General features: G+C 39.4%; 1 protein-coding gene across 1 annotated transcript in view; it reads left to right on the forward strand.

The window, feature by feature from the left end:
• Positions 1-3,911: 3,911 nt before the first annotated feature.
• LOC130085412 (SH3 and multiple ankyrin repeat domains protein 2-like) overlaps positions 3,912-23,542 on the forward strand; it is an 87,525-nt gene continuing 67,894 nt past the window's right edge. Inside the window, exon 1 of the mRNA XM_056251159.1 lies at positions 3,912-4,280. Coding sequence (XP_056107134.1) covers positions 3,999-4,280 — 282 coding nt within the window. The 5' untranslated portion in view covers positions 3,912-3,998. The remainder of the gene's footprint in view (positions 4,281-23,542) is intronic.

Genomic DNA, 23,542 nt, shown 5'->3' on the forward strand with positions numbered 1-23,542 from the left:
TCCATTGCCAGAGCGGGGCGTCTAAGGCAAGCCAGGGAAGGACCCACGTCTGGCGTGGCGCTCTCCGTGGCCTGTGTCGCCACATTCCCGGTCCCGCCCTCTCCCAACGGTGAAGATCCGGTTCATTCGGGTTCGGAGCCGTTTTGGCGGGCTGTAGCCGAATTTAGGCGGGACGAGGTGCCGACGAAGAGAGACATCGAGGAAGGCTGGACCGTAATAGAGACTTCATAGAATCACACTTTCTCGCCTTTAGACACAGAGCAATGGCCTTGCCTCATCTCTCTGGACGGGTCTTGCGCATGACTTACCATAGGACGTCGTGGAAGACGGAGTCTTTCTTGAAGTAGCCTGGCTGAGATACCGGGCTAAGTAAAATAATAAAAGTATCCTTTTCGACGAAGCCTATCGCGTCGAGTCCTTCTAGCGAGCCCGCGAAAAGGACCGGAGTGGCGACGGGCAGGGTCAACTCGTCTTTTGGCGGGAGAGGGCCCACCAGCGGCCGCTGGCGGCAGTGGGCCTCATCCCTGCTGATGCCCGGGTTTATTCCCCTGAGGGCGCGCACTGGTAGACCGGCACATGCCTGTCGTCCGTGAGTGCGGCCTCGGTAGATCCTTGTAGATATCTGGCATGTAGCAGCCATCGGATGCGGGGAGGAAACATGGTGAGTAACCTCTATTGCAACTTCCACGATGACTTCAGATAAGACTTCTAGCGTGAAGAAAGAGATTCTGACGTAATTGTCGCACCCATGCTATTTATACTGCCTGCGGACCGGTCAGTATTTGCATGTTTTGCGTCAATTGGCCAGCTGTCTCCAGCTGGCGTTAGCCTATAAGATTTCAGTGAAAATGGAGAAGGAAGGAGTTCCCATATACGTCAGTATGACGTAATGTCGAAGTGACCGCCTTGAAAGGGAATTCCTTTACATTACTTGATGTATAGGCTAGTTTTCTTCTCCATGTCTGTATATTTTCTTCTGAAACCGGATGTTTGGGTGGGACATTTCAAACTTCTTTTCCTTTTTTAAAAGGAAAAAAAACAACTTTTGTTAGGTCACAGCCATGAAACATTTCCTAATTGTTTCCTAATTTCCTAATTGTTCATCTCTCCTTTCTTGCAGCATGTTTTGTTTTGTTTTCCTCTGTCACCTTTAGCTTGTCCACTATCTGTATTCTAATATTGGGTAGACATTTTTTTAGGTAATATTTGAATCATTTGTTTGGCTTTAGTGCAATGACAAATAAAAGCCATACTCATTTAATATTGCAAACCGCATATTGTCTTTAAAATATCATGTTTACTGTGTGTCTCACACAGTATACTTGAAAATGCATTGCTGCTTTTTTAGAAATTGCACTAACATACAGATGATCCTAAAATCTTTAAAGTCCACTAGAGTTTCAAGCAGAATAATTTATGTGTTAGTGGCACACTATAAAGCTTTCCTCTGTTTTTACATCATCTGCCTGTCTTTTGATTTAACCTCCCACAGAGGCGGCACAACATAAAGCCCAGCTCTGTGTGTTCACACTGAAAAATGACAGTTTAGAAAATAATATGCCCATGAGTGTTAACGCAAGAAAGACTTAGACATGCAATTATGCTGCCAAACAAGACAAATTGAAGGAAATATTCAGTTAATACTGTACAGAGCGAGAGAGAGAGAAAATGAGGAACAGGATAACAAAGGAATGAGAAAGAGACTGAGTGAAAGCATGTCATAGGAGCGGACGAGATTGAGATGAACTGCATAATAAAGTGGAACAATGACATGAGGTCAATCAGATTTTGGCCGTCAGAGACAAAGACGAGGGCATGTGATCAAAAGAGAGCAGGAGTCAGTGGCACGGATGAAGCCAATAGCGGGTGCTCTAGCACTGTGACATCATAATGATGGGCGGGAAGGGATTCCTGTGGTGAATCCATAACTCTTTTACTCTGTGCTGATTACATGTCAGGCTGTCTTGCTTTATTTGTTTCTTTCTTGCTTGCCTGCAATTTGGTTGCTTGCTGGGGGGGTTCACTAAGAGTACATAACGCCAGCTGATAGTGCCATGCATTTGCTTGAATTATCTTGCAGTTGCATATACCTGTTTCAGTGCATTTGGCACTTTGTTGAACTGGACTGCATGGATTCACTGTTTATTATTATTAATTATAAGCCTGAACATGATGCAAGCCCCCAAGTGTGCATGAAAAACTGACTTGAACACAGGCAGCAGACCTTAGGCATTTGAAGCATTTATTGGTGTTTTGTGATGTTATCCTGCAGCACTGATCTAGTCATGCTGCATAGGATTCAGTCAACCTGATAAAATGTTGATTTACACACACGCACACACACACATTCACTGACATCATGAGATGACACTCGCCGATGTGTGAACACACACCAAACTATGTCAGATAGTGTTGGTAGTTGATGCTTTGCTGTGGACTGTGAAGGCAATATTTGCTTGAAATCAATATCGTAGCAGTTCAACAGCCTCTCTCTCTCTCTCTCTCTCTCTCTCTCTCTCTCTCTCTCTCTCTCTCTCTCTCTCTCTCTCTCTCTCTCTCTCTCTCTCTCTCTCTCTCTCTCTCTCTCTCTCTCTCTCTCTCTCTCTCTCTCTCTCTCTCATTCTCTTTCTCGTCTGCTTCAGTTACACTGTAACTCTGCCAATTATCACATATCAAATTTATTAGATCATTAGAATTCTCTGTATATCTGATATCATCATTTAATCTGAAATATGTCTGATTGTGTGTTAAACTGCAAAGCCCACAGGTTTCCCTTTCCTGCTCTAAATCTCTTTTCATTTTACACTATAATTGTGTCAGTTATCAAATATGTAAACCCTGAATGGGTTTATTTTGCAATAATGATTTGGGTGAAAAAGTACATTATCCTTTTATCCTGTTTACTGAATAAAAAATGATTGGACATTAAATATTGATTAGGAGTTTATTTTATTGTTATGTGAGAAGAAAGAGTGTGGAGTGATCCAGGCAGTATGAAACTAGCACAGCCATATAGGAAATTAGATGCCTGGGCCAATGTTCAATTAGCCTGTAGAGTTTAGTGTCACAATACAAAATAACACAGAACTGACGAATCAGAATCAAGTATTCCACAGAGCCCTGCATTAAGATTGTATGTATCTGATCTGATCGTTTTGCCTTATTTAATTATGTTGTTATAATTATATAGCCCACAGGTTAAAAATATTTCCTTCTTTTTATTTAATAATTATATGTTTATATATAATAAAAGTTTGGGGTCAGTAATGTTTTTTAAATAAATTAATACTTTCATTCAACAAGGACATATCCAATGGATCAAAAAGTGACAGTAAAGGCATTTATAATGTTACAAGAAAACGTTCTATTTGAAGAATCCTGAAAAAAAAAAGCATCACGGTTTTCACAAAAATATTAAGCAACAAAACTGTTTTCAACATTGCTAATCATGTGAATTCTAATCAGCATAATAATCACATTCTAATCAGGATATTAGAATGATTTCTAAAGGATCATATGATTGGAGTTTAATTTTATAGTAGTGCAGAGTGTAACGAGAGACATGAATCTAGTGTATTAGTTACCTGGGTCAACAATATAATCTAATATAAATTCCAGAATTGAATGAAGAATTCCAAAGAGCTGTTACAGTAAGGGATCATCAATATCAGATTATTCGAATTGTCTTGTGAGCTAATCCGATATTTTGCATTATTTAATGATACTGTTTTATTGTACATTCAGAAATGTGTTAACCCGGCATTATAGCCTACAGGTTTGATGCTTAAAATGCTTAATCACAGTACACATCTAACCCCCCTCTCTCTCTCTCTCTCTCTCTCGCATATCCCCCTATCGCATCTCCCCTCACCGCTTTCACTCTTTCTCTCCCTGTGCTTGTGCGTGTGTGCCAGCAGCTCCCCGTGTGTGTGTGTGCGCGCACGCACGCGTATGCGTGAGCGAGGCACTATGCAGTCGGAGCTCCACACACACAGAGCATGCCTGTGAGTGCGGGCTCGGGCAAACATGAGCCTTCCCAGCCCAAAGATCGTCCACAGCAGCAGCCTGAACTCCCGTCTGAGCCCCCCTCTGCCCTCCCCCTCTCTCTCCCTCTCTCGCTGCCTCTTTCTCTCCCTCTCCTCATCTACTCTCGCCCTGCGCAGCCTCTTCCCAGCACCAGCCGGGGGGACAGCTCCCGCTCTCCGCACGCCGGCCCCATGGAGGAACCGCAGGGCAACACACTGGTCGTCCGCATAGGCATCCCTGACCTGCAGCAAACGGTGAGTTCTGTCAGTGCTCCAAACTCTCTCTCGTTTTTTTTTTTTGTTGTTGCCTGTCCTGTTCTTTTTCAGCGTGCACATGATTGTTCTCTTTCTTTTTTACCTTTTCATCTTCCTCTTGTGCTTTTTGCTCTTGAATGTAACCCGTCTTCATTAGTGCATCTGCAGCGGACTTTGAAAACTGACCACTTTGAGAGAGAGAGAGAGAGAGAGAGAGAGAGAGAGAGAGAGAGAGAGAGAGAGAAGGTAGATACAGTGACTGGGTGGGTTATTGTAGCTTTACTGTAATTCACAGGGACTTTTTCCCCCCTGTCGCGAGGCTGTCAGACTTGTCAGTTCGGTTGCAGCGTATTGTACCGTGTCCCCAGGGCCCTCTCGAACGACATATGGTGCTGATGGATATGAGAGTGCGGTGTTGAAGTGCTGTTACTCACCTGTTTCTATTGGACAGATACAGGTGTTACGGTTGCAGGTGGCATTTTTCAGCATTGCACACGCTGCAGCCAGGATTTAGAGGGGTGCATGAACTTTAATTGCGTTTAAGCATGGCTTAATTATTATTATTATTTTTTTATCTTAGGTTAGGTGTGAGATGTTAAGGGTGTTTAAACAGTAATTTAAAAACAGCAATGATAGCTGGCAGTTTGCTGGACATTACTGACATTACTGGACATCATTGTTTTGAGCTGAGAAGTAGTATAGTAACATGCGACAGCTATCCGTTAGCATTCCCAACGCAATTATATATACGTTAAATACACTACTGTGTAAAAGTTTGGGTAACAGTTTTTTTTATGTTTATGAAGTCTTTCAGAGTCTGCATTTATTTGATCAAAAATGCAGTAATATTATGAAATATTATTTCAATTTAAAATAATGGCTTTCTATTTGAATATATTTTAAAAATAAATATATTCTCGTGATGGCAAAGCTGAATTTTCAGCATCATTACACCAATCTTCAGTGTCACATAATCCTTATAATATGCTGATTTGCTATCATCAACATTGATAACAGTTGTGATGCTCAATATTTTTTATTACCATTTCTGTCCTTTGATGGATAGGAAGTTCAAAAGAACAACATTTTTTAAAGCATGTATCTTTTGTGACATAAATGTCTTTTCTGTCACTTTTGCTCAAAACCTATTCATTTCAAAACTTTTGACTGGTAGCATATGTTGCTTCTTAAAAAATCTGTATTTCGTCAGAATACACACCTTATTTTGAATGGACGTCAAAAGAACCATCTGTGGACTTACTGCATCTACATTACTAGCAGGTGCTAACAGGGAAATGCTAAACCTTGACCCCTTGAAACTGAGCAGCAGGCTCGCATGAGGGATTGTGTGATTGACAGCGGTGCAGAGCATGAGGTGAGAGCATCAAAAGATGATAAATGCTTTATAACTTTATGCAAATAAGAGGCAGCTGTCAGCCAATCGTTGTAAGGTGTTGGTAAGTAAGTAAGTAAGTAAGTAAAATTTATTTATACAGCGCCTTTATACACTGCAAAGGTGTTGGCAGTGACATCTGTCAGAAGCATTTCAAAGTCTGCCAAAGTTCAAAGTTTCTGGTTGGTTTAGTCCTTAAATCACATTTAAATGTAATTCAGATTTTAGCTGGCAATTTTCATTTTAGCTTGGATATGGTTGGTTAACAAAATTGTCACTTTACTTATGCACAATTACAGTTGGAAAAATGCAAAACACATGTCCAAATGCCTAAACTGTGTATGTACAATGATTTTATTGTGCACTAAAAGCATTCACACACCATGCTGAAGGCAACCAAACGTGGCATATCTGTGGTATTTTGGTTTCCTATCAAGCGGTTTCCTTTAGCCAGTGGTGATGTAGCGTTTAGCCATTGGCGATACGATGAGCAAATGTGCAAACAATGAAGTTCACGTGATCCACTGACTGACACAGATGAATTTGACAGTCGAGTAGGAACACGTACTAGACAAACAGCAACTTGTTAGTCATTAGTAGCTCCGAGTGGGTGGGTTTATTTCTGTTGGGCTAAGGAGTGATCCTTGCTGGTTTGTTCAGGTTCCAGTCTTAATCGTTTGGACTGAGATGCTGACGTCGGATTCTAAGAATATAACCAAATATTGAAGATTGGGGGTTACCAAATGTAAATGTTTAAGTTATTAAGTTAAGGTTTAAACCCCATTTTGATTGACTAATACTCTGAATATTGTGTTGGTTGGTTATAAGAAGGTTTGCTGCATGGTTCTCAGCCTGTTTAGTTGGGTTCATTCAGCACATTTGACGCCAATGAAGTGAGTAACTGCAGCAGAATGAGTGAGCCTATAGATCAATGGCTCATTCTGCCTGTCAGAAATGTGTTTCTCCTTGAATCTTTTATCCTCACTCTGAGTGCTGTATGAGTGTGCATTTGTGACCATGCATGCATTAGTATGGACTTCTGGTTGAATGTATGTGTATGTGTGTGGTTAAAAGCAGAGATCCATAGTGTTAACGAGCGCTGTCCTTTAGCAGGGCCCAAGACCCTATGTTAATAAGGAGAGGTGAATGAGAGCAGAAAGAATCTGTTAAATGCCAGATTTTCACTGGCACATCCCACTGCCACACGCCTTTCAAATGCTAACTCACACCCAATAAACCCTGATACTATCTTTAGGAGCATTATATTTCAAATAAACAATATCAGATTGCAACCGTTATTCCCATATGCCAACATCCAATTTTTGAGAGCATGAGATATCACTAATGTCTCGCATATGTATTTTTGAGGTGGAAGGGGTCTTTGGTGTAAGTTTTGTTAGATCAGGGTTTTTCAAACTTCTTGATTTCAAGGACCCACAATTATTATGGTCCTCTTGCAAGGGACCATATTAAGATTTCTGGTGTTTGATTGTGGAATTTTTTTTTCTTGGCAAATTTTAGCCCAGTTTGAGATCTACCAAGGAGATTAATGGAAAACTTTTCCCGGGAGAAAAAACCAAAGTCTCCATTTGCTCTCCAGTTTATCTCAATGTCGTTTAGGAGAAATAAATACATGTTAAAGAGATTGTGATGTGTAAAATATCCCAGTGCACCTAGAAATTATTCAGCACATAAAGTTTTTCACTGACATATTTCAAAATGAATTGAAACTTCTTTTGCCTTCCGATTAAAACTAAAAAGTACACTTTTTGGAATCCGCCATTGACATCTAAATTCAGGTACTTCATTCACTATTTTGCAGAGCTGCCTTTGGCAGGGATTACAGCTGTGAGACTTTAGTAGGCTGTAAGTCTACCAGATTTGCAGAACTGAATTTGGTCAGTTTTTACTGTCTCGCCCATAAAGATGCTTTGTGGATCATCTGTGAACTGTAATCTCAAGGTCTCTGAACACATTTTTCTGTGGGAATTAAATCTTGGCTTTCTTTGTGCCAATTAGAGATGTCCAAAAACCTCTCCTTACAACAAGTTTGGCTCATTGTCGTAGTCTAAGACTGGTGAGATTCTTCCATTGCTGACATCTTTGTGTTTTGTTCCATTCAATTAGCTCCTTCAAATTATCAAATCTCGCAAATCTCTAGCCCATAAAAAAAGCTTCCTGATACATGAACCTGCTTGTCTTCATGGTATTTGCCAAGTAAGTTTTCATCAGAAATGGTGCTTGGAATTCAAGCCAGAGACATCTGAGAAACCTTTTCTTCAGTCTTTTTGAAGTCCTGTAAGTGCCAGTTGGCAAATCTAGATGCTGGCACAGGTTTAGTAAACATGAGTGGCCAGGGTCCTTATTACTCTTTTTGGATGGACAGCCAGTCTTTGAGGCTTTCATTTTTACAACAATGGTTTCACTGCTTTTATAAGCCTTCAACGTCATGACTTTGTGAGCAGTAGGACCTCATGTGGATAGGTGTATGACTATGCATGTACAACCAAGTGGATTTTCAGCAGTCAAGATATCAGTTGATTGGCATGTTGTGGTGTACGGAGCCCCTAAATGGACGTGGTGATGTAAAAAAAATATGAGATTGGATTAGTGTTGTCTAAAGTACTGACTTTGGTACCAAGTCGGTACTGAAATTTTAAAATTGTGATGCTTTGAGCGCTGTTGAGCGGAATCGTAAATACCTCAATACGAGCTTATCAGATATGTCTGTGATTGGCTACAGTGATGAACGCAGTGTTTGAGAGCACACGGAAGTGTTTGAAAGTGTTTTGAAAGCTGGAGTGTTTGTAAGCACAAACAGGCGTCTATTAGCGGACCGGTCCACTGATAGACGCCTGCTTTCAAACGCTCCCGTCTGTATCTGTGTATCGGTGAAGAGCGTCATTGATGTATATTTACAACATGTTTTTGAAGCGCTGATCATTGTAGCCAATCACAGACATATCCGATGAGTACAATGGCCAATCAGACGTGTTTACGGTTCGACCCAACAGCGCTCAAACAGTTTCAGTACCGACTTGGTACCGAAGTCTGTACTTTTTGACAATTCTAGATTGGAGAGAAAATTATGTCAATACATTCTCTCGCAAAAGTTTTGAGTTCCCCCCAAAATTTTGTTTGCTCAAAGAATTCAAAAGTTTTGTTAGGGAACGCAAAAGTTTTGCGAGCAAACGCAAACTTTTGCAAGAGAACGCAAAAGCATTGAAATATATCTCCCATCTCATGGTTTTTTTTTCATCACCATGTCCCTTTAGGGGCTCGGTAGTGGTGAAAGCTCAGTTTTTATTTATTTGCTTGCTTGTGTGATGATGCAGTGGTGAAAAGTCAGCGTTTTTATGCATGTACTTATTTATTTAGTTATTATATATTTATATATTTGCTTATGCATTTTTGTATTATGGTTAGGGTTGTTTTGTTTTTTTTGGGGGGGGGGGGGTATTTTATTATTATTTGGAAGGAAAGTTTAACTGCATATCAAATATTTTATTTTATTTTTTGCATTTTAAAAATATTTGTATACTTTTTCTAAAGGTTATCACAATCTTCCATTATACAGCTAGAACAAATAATTTCAGTCCTTTCTGAAATAGAAGTCAAGTTGAAAAGTGTATGTGGTCCGAATTTGTTTGAATAGTTTCTGAAAGGTTTGGACCTGAGGAGCTGTATCTGCCATGTATATTGTGTAAGTTTGGTTGCTTTAGGGATTAGGTCACTCTTTTTGCCGATCCCTCAACTTGCATTACTTTTCCATCTGCTTACGGTTTCACTTGCGACCATTATTGGCTATGTTCACTGCAGGGGGACTTCCATAAGACTATGTGTTATAATAAAAAGAGAGGGGGAAAGATGGATAAAGAAGTGATGTGTAGAGAAGAGAGCATATCTCTGGAGGGTTTCGGTTAAAGATTTCAAAGTGTGACAAAAGCCCTATTCCCTGACGTTAATCGCAGAGGGACACCTGTTAAAAAATACTTACACACAGAGAATACTACAGGGATCTCACTGCTGGAAGAGAAATGTTACGCTTTACACTAGATTACAGATGGAAGTTTAGCTGTATGCGTGTGGGTGTGTGTACACTCTTCATCTTTGGTAAAAGGATGACTAAGGAAACTAGTAACATGCTCATATCTCATGTGTGAAATTCAAATATTTTTCTCAAAGAGAAATGATGTTCATGTTTAACTTTTCCTTTCTCAAGTATTGGTTTTGCTTAAAGGAATAGGCTAGTTCCCTCAAAAATGAAAATTCTGAAATCATTTTCTCACCCTTATGTTATTCTGAACCCTTATGACTTTCTTTCTTCTGTGGAACACAATATCTAGACTGTTCTTTTTCATAATGGGGAATGGGGCTGTTTAGCTCCAAAAAATGATAAAAAAGCCACATAAAAGTAGTCCAAATCATTCATGCGCCACATTTCAAGTCTTCCAAAGCCATAGGACAGCTTTGTGTGTTAAATTTAAGTCATTATTAAGTAGTTTTATAAATTAGTTATCAAATCTCATGCGTCAAGATTCGTTTTGGTTGGTTTGACATCAATGAGGCATGACATCATTGACGTCAAACTTCTTGACACCGTATTTGAATTGAATGTGATTTGAGAGCTACGCTGATAGGATTTTCAGTAAATAATTACTTACATTTCGGTCTGAACCTCAAACACTGCAAAAATTATTTTCTTACTCTGTATTATTGTCTTGTTTTCCTGTAGGAATATCTAATCATTCTTAAATCAAGATACATTTAGCCTGGTAATACCAGACTCTGCTACTTCACTTTGCTTCGTAGACAGAGTCTGGAATGGTATAATAGAGAAGTGTTTTCTCTCTCGCTAGGGGGCGCTTGTCTGAAGTTTAAAATCATTGGTTACCCGTAAGCCAATCAGATAAGTTTATATATGACGTATGTTATGTGCCAACACAGCCGCATCGAACCACAGACATCATGCATCGAACTCAAATCTATGATCGAACTTCCACTGTAAACCTGCTGTAAACACTTGATGATGCGAGCGAAATACCGGAGTGAACATGGCTGTAAACGACTTTTGCAGATTATGCGAAGTTAATCTACGCATCCACGGTACAATCAGGGCCTCTAAACTGATATTTGACAGTAGAGAGAAACAAAAAAATATTTGCAGCCAACTGTCAAAGTTAGGATTAGTTCTGTTAAACACAGCTCTTTGTTCATCTCGGAAATGCTGCAACTTAATTGCAAGATTACAGCATGTCATGGCAATATTTAAGACCTGGAAAAGAAAGGAGACACTGACCTGTCAAAAGGCTCCCCAGTTTCTCGCTGACGATCGGTAATAGTTGATAAATTAAACTTTTCCCAAAGGGAGTAGGGCCACAACATCACCTCCATTCAAAATGTTTAATACACACTCTTCTTGTTCGGGCTTCAGTTTGCTAATGCCGGGAATATTCTCCACAGCAGAGCGAATTGCCTCCGAGTATCCATATCCGCGGTCGTTTTCGACTTCCCTGACCTAACCTTAAACTCGGCGCTTAGCGACTACGTCACGGCTTTCAGCCCGCCCTCTGTTCGTTGATTGGCCCGGCTGTTTTCAGGCCGGAGGAAAACGGATAGATAGGCCGCTGTCTCAAACTGAGTCCAGAAGCGAAATGAAATTGAGCGGAAGTACGAAGTCTGACGTAGTCAGGCTAAGATACATTTACTTCATAAGCAAAATGACCTAAGTTTTGTTTTCTGAAAAATGTATCAATATTAAGTGAGTTTTTGCTTAAAACAAGACAAAATATCTGCCAAAGAGGGCAGAAAATGAACTTGATTTATTTTCTGGTAACACTTTACTATAAGGTTTCATTAGTTAACATGAACTAATAATGAACTGCACTTCTACTGCATTTATTAATCTTTGTTAATGAATGAATGAGGCATTTATGTAGCGCTTTCATATGTACTACTGTACACCCAAAGTGCTTTACAATCATATCAGGGAATCTCTCCTCAACCACCACCAGTGTGCAGCATCCACTTGGATGATGCGACGGCAGTCACAGTACAACGGCGCCAGTGCCAGGAGAGAGTGTGATAGAGCAATTCAGTGGATGGGGATTATTAGGAGGCCATGATTGGCAAGGGCCGATGGGTGGAATGTGGCCAGGGCACCGGGGTTACACCCCTTTGTTAATGTTAGTTTTTCAACATTTACTTATCCATGATTATTAAAACCAAAAGTTTTAATGAGTTAATGCACTACGAACTAACATGAACGATGAACAGCTGTATTTTTATTAACTAACGTTAACAAAGATTAACATATACAGTAACACATTTATTCCTCATGGTTAGTTAATACATTATTGTAAAGTGTTACCAATTTTCTTTTTCTGAACCAATTGGTAAATATTTTTCTTGTTTTAAGCATAAGCTCAGTTAATATTCATAAATTTTTCAAAAAACAAGACTTAATATCTATTAGTAATTCTGCTTCTCAAGTAAATACAGTATGCTGATTTAAGAATGTTAAGATACTTGTACTGGAAAACAAGACAAAAGACTTTTTTTTTTGCAGTGAACAAATATATTGTTTCACTTGGAATATAGTGCACTACTTTTATGATCCTTTTATGTCATTTTTATAGCTTGACAATCCCCATTATGAAAAAGAGGACTCTTGACATTCTGCAATATTTTTCCTTTTGTGTTCCACAGGGGAAAGAAATTCATACATGTTTGGGGATGACATGAGGGTGAGTAAATGATGACAGAATTTTCATTTCGGGTGAACTCTCCCTTTATTGGTTTCATTTTGACTGTCTGTCCCATTCACAGGGATGTCTGGCATGAGTTAGTTCATTCAGGTTGATTACCCAGCTCAGCTGTGCTACTCAAATACATGCAGTTAGCCATAAAAGCAACAAAAACTTGATTTCATGTCTGCTTTAACAGCAACTCCCAAAAGCTGCATGAGAAAGTAACCAATCACAGATCTCAGTTTTTGAGATCTGTAGAATATATTCAAGGAACCATCTGAATGTGCTGAAAGATGTTCGGTGGCTTCATCGTCTGAGTGTGGAGAGTAGTATGTAATCAAAGTAACTCGTTATATAATCTTCTGAAGCCACACAATAGCTTTGTGTGAGGAAGAGAAGCTGAAGTAGTTTTTCATTTAAAATGTTTGAAAAGCATGAATGAAATTTGAGCAGTTTTCATCAAATAACATCTTAAATGTTTGTCTTTTTGAAACATAAAGCAGAAAACTTGGAAAAGTCATATGAACCATGTCAGAACAGAAGAGTGATTTCTCATAGCTTGTTCCCTACAAAGGTTCAATCCTGAGTTTTAACCACTATGCCACATCACTCCTGAGTATAGAAGTGAGCAGTGTGTGGAATTTCTATGTGTTTTATAGAGTTTTTAGATGTTTACAGGCATCATTATCTAATCTTTATTGCGGTGTGTTTAGGTGGACGTCTCGGACGCCTAGAACCAAACACACGAAATACTGTTTTGAGATGATTTTTATGATGACTTACCATATTGGATTTTAAAACCCATTAAATGTTCACAATTTTAGCAGTGCCCCGAGTGATTTTGTGATTGTACACACTCATAATGCTCTGGTAATCAGTCCCCCGGTCCCAGATCTTCTGTTGACAGATGGCATGCGTGGCACAGTATGGACGCAGAGCACAGTGACAGCTGTAATACACACCTTACAGTCGAGTCCACCTGGCCTTCCTCTACAGACGTCTAAAGAGTGTTTAAAACATGAAGTAACATTCACAGCACATTTAACTGCCATTATGTTGTGTATTTCTGAGTGTTCAGTAGGAAATAATGTAGGGTGGTCTAGGATTAATGGATATCACAACCAAAATTACAATCCTATCACATCGTCAAGGCTGTAATTTACTAAAATAATTATATGCACTGCATGTTTCAGAGTTTTCATGTTCTTTTTCTCATCTCTGCATCTGCTGTGAGTGTGGGTCGCTCATAACGTGCATTTGGGAATGCATCATGCAGCAAAATGTTCCGCCAAATAAAAGCTTGATGGTTTAACATCTCAAAGTGAAGATGTTCTTATTTTGCAGTTGTATTTTAAAATAAAATTATTAAATTACTCTAGTAATATTTCTTATTTTGGTCAACCTTTTTTTGAATAATAATTATAATGGTAACACTTTAGAATACTACATTAGTTTGCATGAACTAATAATATACTTCACTTATACAGCATTTATTAATCTTTGTTAATGTTAATTTGAACATTTACTAATACTTTATTAAAATCTTGTTAACATTAGTTAATGCACTGTCAACTAACAGCTGTATTTTTATTAGCTAACATTAACAAAGATTAACAAAAACAAATGTATTGCTCGTGGTTAGTTCATGTTAGTTAATAGAATACATTAACTAATGTTATCTAATGAACCCTATTGTAAAGTGTTACCATTATAATTAATTAAATAGCACAGCAAACCTAGAGCTTTTTTTCTTTTCAAATTGCATTTTAAATTGCAGTCTCAATTTTTATCAGAGAATTTGTAGATTTCCCCCCAAATCGTGCAGCTCTAGGGCGGGGCTTGATTTTTATCATATAGGACTTGATTGGGCGGTGGATTTTAAGCTATGATATTAGGCTACTAATATACATTTTTCCCGCCAACTCAATCTTGATTACTTGAACAGAGAAGGGAAAAAATGGTTTAAAGGGAAAGAAAGTCAAATTTTGATTAAGCATTTTGCATGTCCTTTTTCTTTTCTTTTTGTTCTTTTTCTTTTCTAAACCAAACCAAAATCCTGCAATATCAAAACCCTAACATATTTAACCATGGACATTTATTAAGAAAGTAAATATGATTCATTTTGATTTCATTTTGCCTAATTGCATTACATGCATGAATGGCAGTATTATTAGCAAAACCCTATGTAAACTAATGGCAGGTATTTGGAGTCAGTGTTGATGTTGTGTTCCTGAACGTTATCTGATGTTATTGAGGCGAGACGGCATCATCCGAGCTTGAGACAGATCTGATGGGTCTGAGACAGCAGGATCTCTGTAATACTGGTGGCTGACTGCAGCTGTCTGATCTAATGCTTGTCTTAGACTCACTGCTCTAGATATGATTATTTTTGGGTTAGTGTCTTTAGCATTATTAGCATTGAGTTTTGAGCATATTATCCCCACAGTGTCTGCCCTGCTGCTTAATAAAGGCCATTAATTGAGAGTGGCTTTTGTTTGAACCTCAGCAGTAAGAGATTAGCCATTCACCTCAGCCACAGCAGGCTGTGTAAACGGAATAAAGAGTGTGCTTTCATTCGCTTTCTCATTCTTTTCCTATACTTAAATAGAGGTGATGGATGCACTTTTAACATCACAGCATTCTCAAAGCCGTAATGCATGGTCATGAATACGCTTTTAACTCACAACGTTCGTGTGGACCGTGCTTTTCTTTCACACTTTCTGTTTGATCATTTAGGTTCCGTTTCTAATGTTGTCAACACTACATTGAGTCATTTCCATCTTTCTACATTCCCTCTGTCTGTCTCTGCAACGCTCTGCGGTTCTGAAGGCATCTTGCCCCCTCTTCTGGCACACACGTTCACTCGGCACGACGATGCCATCCATCACGGCAGAGATGGAGATGGGAGGCTTCGTTTGCGGAGGCGTCTCACGTTCTTCCGATGCTATTTTTAGCTCATTCAAACCCAACCTGCACTAGCATGTCTGCTGCGGACTCCAGCCCATCTGGACACAGTACACACTCACATTCACACAAATGAGATCTGGGTTTAAGGACTGAACGTCTGGACCTTGTTATTCAGGTGTGTCCTGCAAGTGTGGCTGCTTCATCTGAGCAGGTGAAGGGAGCTGTCCCCGGTGGACTCTGGGATTGATGTGCATATGGCACTGAGAGCAAACCTCGACTGAGATCCATGGTGCTCCCGGCATTTGCACCTTCCTTTGTTCTTTAAGTGGAGTTAAAGCTTTCTTTTCCCTCTGAAGGCATGCAAGCAGGTGTGATCTGAAAAGCTGTCTTAAGTATACTCTTTGAAAAACACTGTTTGTGTATATACATATATATATATACATGTATATTTATATTCATGCATATATACAAATAAATGCAGTCTTTCACACAAAAAGAAAGAATAGACTTCTTTCAAACACACACAAATATACATCAATACAATATCTATATTTGTTAATATGTATATTTGTGTGTGTGTGTGTGTGTGTGTGTGTTTGAAACAAGTCTCTTATGCTCACCAAGACTGCATTCATTTGATCAATAATAAAGTAAAACTATATTGTGAAAATGTACAATTACCTTCTCTAAAACTAACTTCACTACTGTGCTTTTATTCATGTAAGACACATTACGTTTGTAGTGTGCATTTTGATAATTTTACAAGTACAAAAATAAAATTTAAAAATATGTATAAAAATAATAATATGTATAAAAAAAAATTGTTGTTACAAAAGATTTCAATCTCAAATAAATGCTGTTTTTTTTCTCACAAAATGTTTTCAACATTGATAATAATAAGATAATAATTAATAATAAGAAGAAATATTTCTTGAGCAGCATATTAGAATGATTTCTGAAGAATCATGTGACACTAAAGACTGGAGTAATGATGCTGAAATATATATATATATATATATATATATATATTTTTTTTTTTTTATTGTAATAATATTTCACAATATTACTTTTTTACTCTATTATTAATTGTTACACTATATTTGATCAAATAAATTAAGCCTGGGTGAGCATAAGGGACTTTTCAAAAAGCATCTTGCAGACCACAAACTTTTGAACTGTACAGTATGTCTTCAAGTATGTGTGTGTGGGAGAGAGAGAGAGAGAGAGAGAGACGGAGAGGGAGAGGGAGAGGGAGAGGGAGAGGGGGAGAGAGAGGGGGAGAGAGAGAGAGAGAGAGAGAGAGAGAGAGAGAGAGAGAGAGAGAGAGAGAGAGAGAGAGAGAGAGAGAGAGAGAGAGAGAGAGAGAGAGAGAGAGAGAGAGAGAGAGAGAGAGAGAGAGAGAGAGAGAGAGAGAGAGAGAGAGAGAGAGAGAGAGAGAGAGAGAGAGAGAGAGAGAGATTTCCTTTGCTTTACAACGTGGTACAGTCTCTTTCCCGCGGCAGTGCTTTTCCAGACGGCGTCTTTAGCCCTTTATTAATTACTTTCCTCATTCATTGATTCTTAAACTCCAGCCTGTAGCACAACACACACACACACACACCTTTAGTGACCAGTGCAGAAAGCTGCTGATTGGATCACATCGAGGTCAACACACAAGAAATGACTAAATGGACTAAATGTTTATTTAGGAGCAAACTTGTAGGCATCAGAGACTCTTGACAACTTACGTTAGATCATGAGGATCAGGTAGAAATCTGGAAATTAGTTTGTTCTTAATAAAAATGATATTAAACTCATAATTTTAAATATAAATTACAGGGTTCTTAATTCAGTTCAATTCAAGTTTATTTGTACAGCCCTTTTCACAATTGTTTCAATGCAGCTTTACAAAAAAAGCTTGTTTCAGCATTACAATTTAGGAAGTATTCTGTTATCAGTCAAAGTCAAGATGAGTGTGTCAAAGTAATGTCCATATGGCAGTGATATACAGCTATAATGTACATTAGTAAATTTTGTGGTTAGTTCTTTATGTATTCAGTTAAGCCTACATAACGAACATAGGCAGCAATTTCAACTTACAATATAAAGTTAATATTACAGTATTAGGATAATATTGAAATGTACCTCAGTTATGGTTATTATTCACATAGCGTCTTGTTTAAACACATCTGTTTTTATTCATTTTTTTCTTTTTCTCTCTGCAATATTCTGCTCTTTATCTGGCCATATCTCTCGTTTCTCTATTAGAGTCACTGTGTTTGTGGATTCTGGGTGTTCTCACTGTTTAAGTGCTAAAGGGAGCTTCAGTGCCCTGGGCAATTTACATCTGAACACACACACAGACTTTTCTTCTGAGTTGATATAAGTGATAGTGAGCGATTGTTCTCTCACATCTCTGCAGTATGAGAGAGATCCTGAGGGAATGTGTTAGTCCGGCTTTAGCCCATCTAAAACCGTTGTTGTTTGTTTGTAACACAGCCAGAGTGCTGTATGCATTCATTTCTTGTTTAAAGGGATACTCCACCCAAAAATGAAAATTCTGTGATCATTAACTCAAGTTGTTGCAAACCTGTATGAGTTTCTTTCTTCTGCTGAACACAAAGGAAGATATTTTGAAGAACGATTGGAACCAAACAGTTGTGGGGCACCATTGTGACCCGATCTGGCGAAATGAGTCGGAAGTCGCAACGTTCTATTTTAAGATATGGGCCGATTATGTGGAAAAACAATGAAATAATAGATTTTTTTTTTGTGCTAATTTCAAAGAACAGACATTCAAAAATAATCTCCCAAAGTTTCGTAGTCCAGATAATTGAGTAAAGGTATCTAAATTACTATTAAAGTTTACAAAGTTTTACTAAATTCGCTGGAAATGAACATTGCTTTTCTCAACTCCTCGCGTCACCTCTGAGCATTTCCCGGGTATCCCCTGAAACGTCACTATCTCTGCTCTTTAAATGGTGTTACACGTTGTATAGAACCAATCAAAAAGCTTAGAAATGTACACCAACGCTGATCATTTGTCGATGGGAAGCCGTTTCGACTGACCGGCACGCGATTGGTCCAGTCACCCTCCTGTCAGACTCGCAGCGAGCGCTCTGTGTAATAAACAAGCTAGCAGATCTCCTCAGAAAGATTAAATATTATTAATTTGAGAAATGTCGCTGTCAAAAGCGAGCAAAGTTGCCAAAGCGTCATCAAGCCCCCTGGCCATTGCACACTGAGTCCGCGTTTTTTTCGTATGCGTTTTTTCGTATTGATTCGGTGGCTCCGAATTGTCAAAACACCATTCAAACTGCTTGCTACGGATGCGAAAAACTTACGATTGTTTTTATATAACGGATGAAAGTGTCGTAGTGTGCAAGCGTGATTGACATAACGTGATTGACAAATGTGAATGAGTGTAGCTATTTATCTGCAAGGAGAATTCATTAATGTGTTTGATTAACCCAATATTTGTTGGTATCTCCGTTATGAATTTGTTACGCTGTTATTGTCAACTAGCCTACACTAAGATATAAATTGCATAGACTAGCATTATTTGATCTGTTTCCTTGTCTCTCTGCCTCTCACTTTCTCTCTCACTCACTCACACACACACACACACACACACACACACACACACACACACACACACACACACACACACACACACACACACACACACACACACACACACACACACACACACACACACACACTCTCTCAAGCAATGTAGCACCTCTGTTCAATCTTTCTGATTTTAGTACATTTTTGGAAAAGGTAGGCCTACTGTTAAATTATTTATTCAAATAAAAACTTTAAAATAATTTGAGCTTCAGCCTGGTTTAATAGCATTTATATATTAATGTCTTTGGTCAAATTAAGCTGTAAAATAAATAGTTTATCCCTTTAAATGTAATGGATTTTGAAAGATATCAACAAAAAACGGGCAAAAAACTTTAAAAGCGATTTTCTCAGGTTTTCAATTGGAAAAAGAGGGCAGACGACCATAATTCAAATGTGTATATCTTTACAACCATTCAAGGTATGACTTTGACTAGGATATCAATTGAAAGCTTAAGGTCTCCTCTTTCCATTAATACCAAAATCTCAATTTTTAAATTTGGGTCACTGTGACTCATTTTGCTGGATCAGGTCACCATTGACTTCCATAGTATTTATTTTTTCTACTATGTCGTCAATGGTGCCAAACAACTGTTTGGTTCCAATCGTTCTTCAAAATATCTTCCTTTGTGTTCAGCAGAAGAAAGAAACTCATACAGGTTTGCAACAACTTGAGGGTGAGTAAATGATGACAGAATTTTCATTTTTGGGTGGAGTATCCCTTTAATGTGTTTGTCACTAATGGAAAAAAGTTATGTGGTTATTTGTAACCTCGGTAAAGTAACTTGGAGTACCATGTAAATGTGATGGTACATGATTATGATAATCTATTGGTAAAATAAAAGTACTATGATGTTGCAGATGATTACCATTGTATAGCCACCACACTGTGAAGAGTTAAAGGAGAACTCCGGGCAATTTTTAATTTAATAAATCTTGATCGTTATACCTTTGTGAGTACTGTCTATATAAAAATAAAAAAACGAACCGGATCGGTGCTTGCAACACGGAGCTTCTAAAGCTAATGCCCAGAGCTCCCACTCAGCTAAACCGACAGTTATGCGGGCATATATATAAAGAGTGTCTTTGTGCCTCTTAACAGACACAAAATGCAATTAAAATGTCTGTCCAACATGAACAGGGCCCTTACATGACAACAAGATGTGTTTAGCAACTTAGCATTGTTTAAATTCACCTAAATAGTGTTTTAGACGGCTAGCTGTAGTCTCGCGCTGAAGTCCCGTGGGCACTCAGTTGTAGCCAGAAAAAGGTAAATAGCAGTGTGCAGGTGGGAGGAGCGTTATAATGACTAAAAGGCACATAGATTATGTCTTCTAAATATAATAATAAAATATGTGAGGAAACTAGTAGGCAAATATACACATGGACATCTTTACGAGCTAGTTTGTATTGTCACTCTCATAGTGACAATACTGCCGTTTTGGTGTTGTTAAGGTACATTATACTTACTCCTCGGGCTCGGTCATCTTCTCACCTGTCGGTGCCATGAAAGGTATTGGTTAAGACAAATCTTTAACATATATTAAAAAGTATCCATGGTATTATTATGGTTTTTGGACATGGTAACGCAAGAGTACCTAAGATTACAATTTTAAACCCAATGGTTGAGTTTGTCCATATTTGACCCAAACAAGGGTTGAAACAACCCAGCATTTTTTACAGTGTATATAAATATGGTACTTATTCAGTACTCTTAATCAAATTAATATAATTCATAGCCATATTAATTTGTCAATCAATCAATCAATCAATCAATCAATCAATCAATCAGTAGAAAACTGGTAGTACCATGCTATTTTTTTGGAAATCATCAAATAATCCTAAAAAAATGCATCACTGTTTCCAAAAAAAACATATTACGCAGCACAACTGGTTTCAACATTGATAATAATAGGAAATGTTTCTTGAGACCCAATTTAGCAAATTAGAATGAATTCTGAAGGATAATGTGACAATGAAGACTGGAGAAGTCATCACAGGATATAATTACATTTTAAAATAACAACATATTTTGAATTATTACAATATTTTCACAATTTTTACTCTATTTTTGATCATATAAACGCAGCCTTGGTGAGCATAGGAGACTTATATTAAAAATAATAAAAAGTCTTACTGACTCCAAACTTTTGAAAAGTAGTGTATATGTCATAATACATTTTTTCTGATCACTGTGCTGCCTGTGGTGATTTCTTTACCTGGTGTCATTTTTTAATGTGTGTTAATTACTGTATAATCATTTCATTTTTACTCACCCAGTGTCGGCAGACCACAAAACTGCAGCGCCCACTTACAATAAACAGAATGATGTTGTTCATTGATGAGGATGCTAATAGTTATTTAGTTTATAGTTATCGTTCTTAGTGTAAACAGGCTTTTACACTTCAGCAGAAGTGCAGCAGTCCTCTCATTTGTACAGCAGACAGAGCTGTAATATCCTGCTGTCTGTGGAGTGCTTGTGAGGGGCGAAAACGTCTCGGGTTACTATTGTAACCCTCGTTCCCTGAGTGGGGAACGAGACGCTGCATCGATACTCAGCGCTTTTGGGAATGCCTTCGGCATGATGCGTCTGAAGTCTGTAATGGAACTACTCCAATCTTGATTGGTGCTATGTCTTTCGTCACTCGTGACGTTGCATGTGACGGTGATCCGGAAGCTATAAAAGGACATCGGAACATAGCCGCGTCAGCTTTTGAAGGGTCGAAGCAAGTCGTTCTCAGAAGCGCGAAAAGTGTGGCCGAGGGATGCAGCGTCTCGTTCCCCACTCAGGGAACGAGAGTTACAATAGTAACCCGAGACGTTCCCTTTTGTAAGGGAAATCCCGCTGCATCGATACTCGACGCTTTGGGGAACGAATACCCACGCCGCCACACTGAGAGAAATACGCCCTGGTGTGAAGCATCTGGCACACTCATGGACGATAGGAATGAGAAGGCAGATCTAACCTAGATTGTCATAAGATTTGGTGTAAGAAGGGGAGGTCTGGAGTCGGTGGCTCAACAGACCCCATGGATGGGAACCCCAGACAGTAAAGAAATCCTAGATGAGAGGTGAAGGGAAGAGCGCACCTCGTACATCAGTTATGAGATGTTTCCGTAGATAACCAACTGTCTAATCGAAAAAAGGGGGATAGCTTCTAGCCCTTGATACAATTTAACTCCTCCCAGCCCGAGGCCTAACATAGGGGCCTCCAAGGCTACGACCTTGACCATCCGACCAAGGCTACGACCTTGACCATCCGACACATGCGATGGAGGATGGATTACCTGAATAATCATGATACTGCCTACAGGCACCTCAGTGTCAAGGCAGAAATAAAGGAGAGTGGCTGCCACGTCATCACGTAAGAGGGGGCAGCACCACCACTCTTCCAGGGAGCAGGACGAGCAGGAAGCAGACTCAAATAGATTCTTATATGATGAATACCCGGAGAATCATGATATTGCCTAAAGGCACCTCAGTGTCGAGGCAGAAATAGATGGAGTGGCTCCCACGCCCTTGAGTAAGAGGGGGCAACGCCACCGCTCTTCCAGGGAGTAGGACGAACAGAAAGCAGACTCAAATCCACAGGACATGACGGGTGCCAGGGATAACCCGTCAGCCTGATGCCAATAGGCTAGATGACAGGATTAATCTTTCAATCTACAGGAACATGGAGTTTTTTAGTGGGAATGTCCCTACGAGCTCACCCGTAGAAGCTTGCGGAGAGCACAGAGGCCCCTGAGCATGAACGGGAGGTCCCGTTAGAGAACAGGATGGAACGCCAGTACTGAAGCCAGTGGGCAGTATTTAACTGGTTTCAATGCCGTACCTAACCTCTTAAAAATATTTAGTTCCTAGTAGAGTGGGGTTCTAGAATGGATGACCTAACCACCCCGGTGGAAAGGGCAACCTATTTATGGGTTGGTCCCCCTCAGGGGCCAGACCCATAGTCTCCATAACTCTGGCCGTGGATGAAATATTGTACCATCGGCCTGGGAAAGAAGATCTCTCCTAATAGGGACTTGCCAGGGTGGACTCTCCAAGAGACTAATAAGGTCCGAAAACCAAATTCGGGCCGGCCAGTATGGAGCTACAAGGAGTAAGCTCACACCATACCTCCTGACCCTTTCCAGAGCCCCAGGGAGCAGAGCGATCGGGGGAAAGCGTATAGACGTGACATCGGCCACATCTGTACCATGGCATCCAGGCCCAAAGGAGCTGGATGTGAGAGAGAGTACCAGAGCGGACAGTGGGAGTTTTCATGAGAGGCGAACAGTTCAACCTCCGCTCGGCCAAACTCTCACCATATGAGCTCAACTACTTCAGGGTGGAGCAGCCATTCCCCGGGCCTCAGCCCCTGCCTCGACAGGATATCTGCTCCCACATTATCAACCCCAGGAATATAAACAGATCTAACAAAGAGAAATTTATCCTGGGACCATAGAAGAATCTGATGTGCCAGTCTAGAAAGAGGGCATGATTTCAGGCCTCCTTGGCGGTTGATATGAGAGACCACAGACCTATTGTCAATATACGTATACACCAATCCAGCATCAAATAACTAGAGGCGGCGACTGTGTTTTCGCCTCGCATTGGTTGCATCT

Source organism: Rhinichthys klamathensis, unplaced genomic scaffold (genome assembly GCF_029890125.1).
Source record: "Rhinichthys klamathensis goyatoka isolate OS25496 unplaced genomic scaffold, OSU_Roscu_1.1 h1tg000078l_1, whole genome shotgun sequence".
NCBI lineage: Eukaryota > Metazoa > Chordata > Actinopteri > Cypriniformes > Leuciscidae > Rhinichthys > Rhinichthys klamathensis.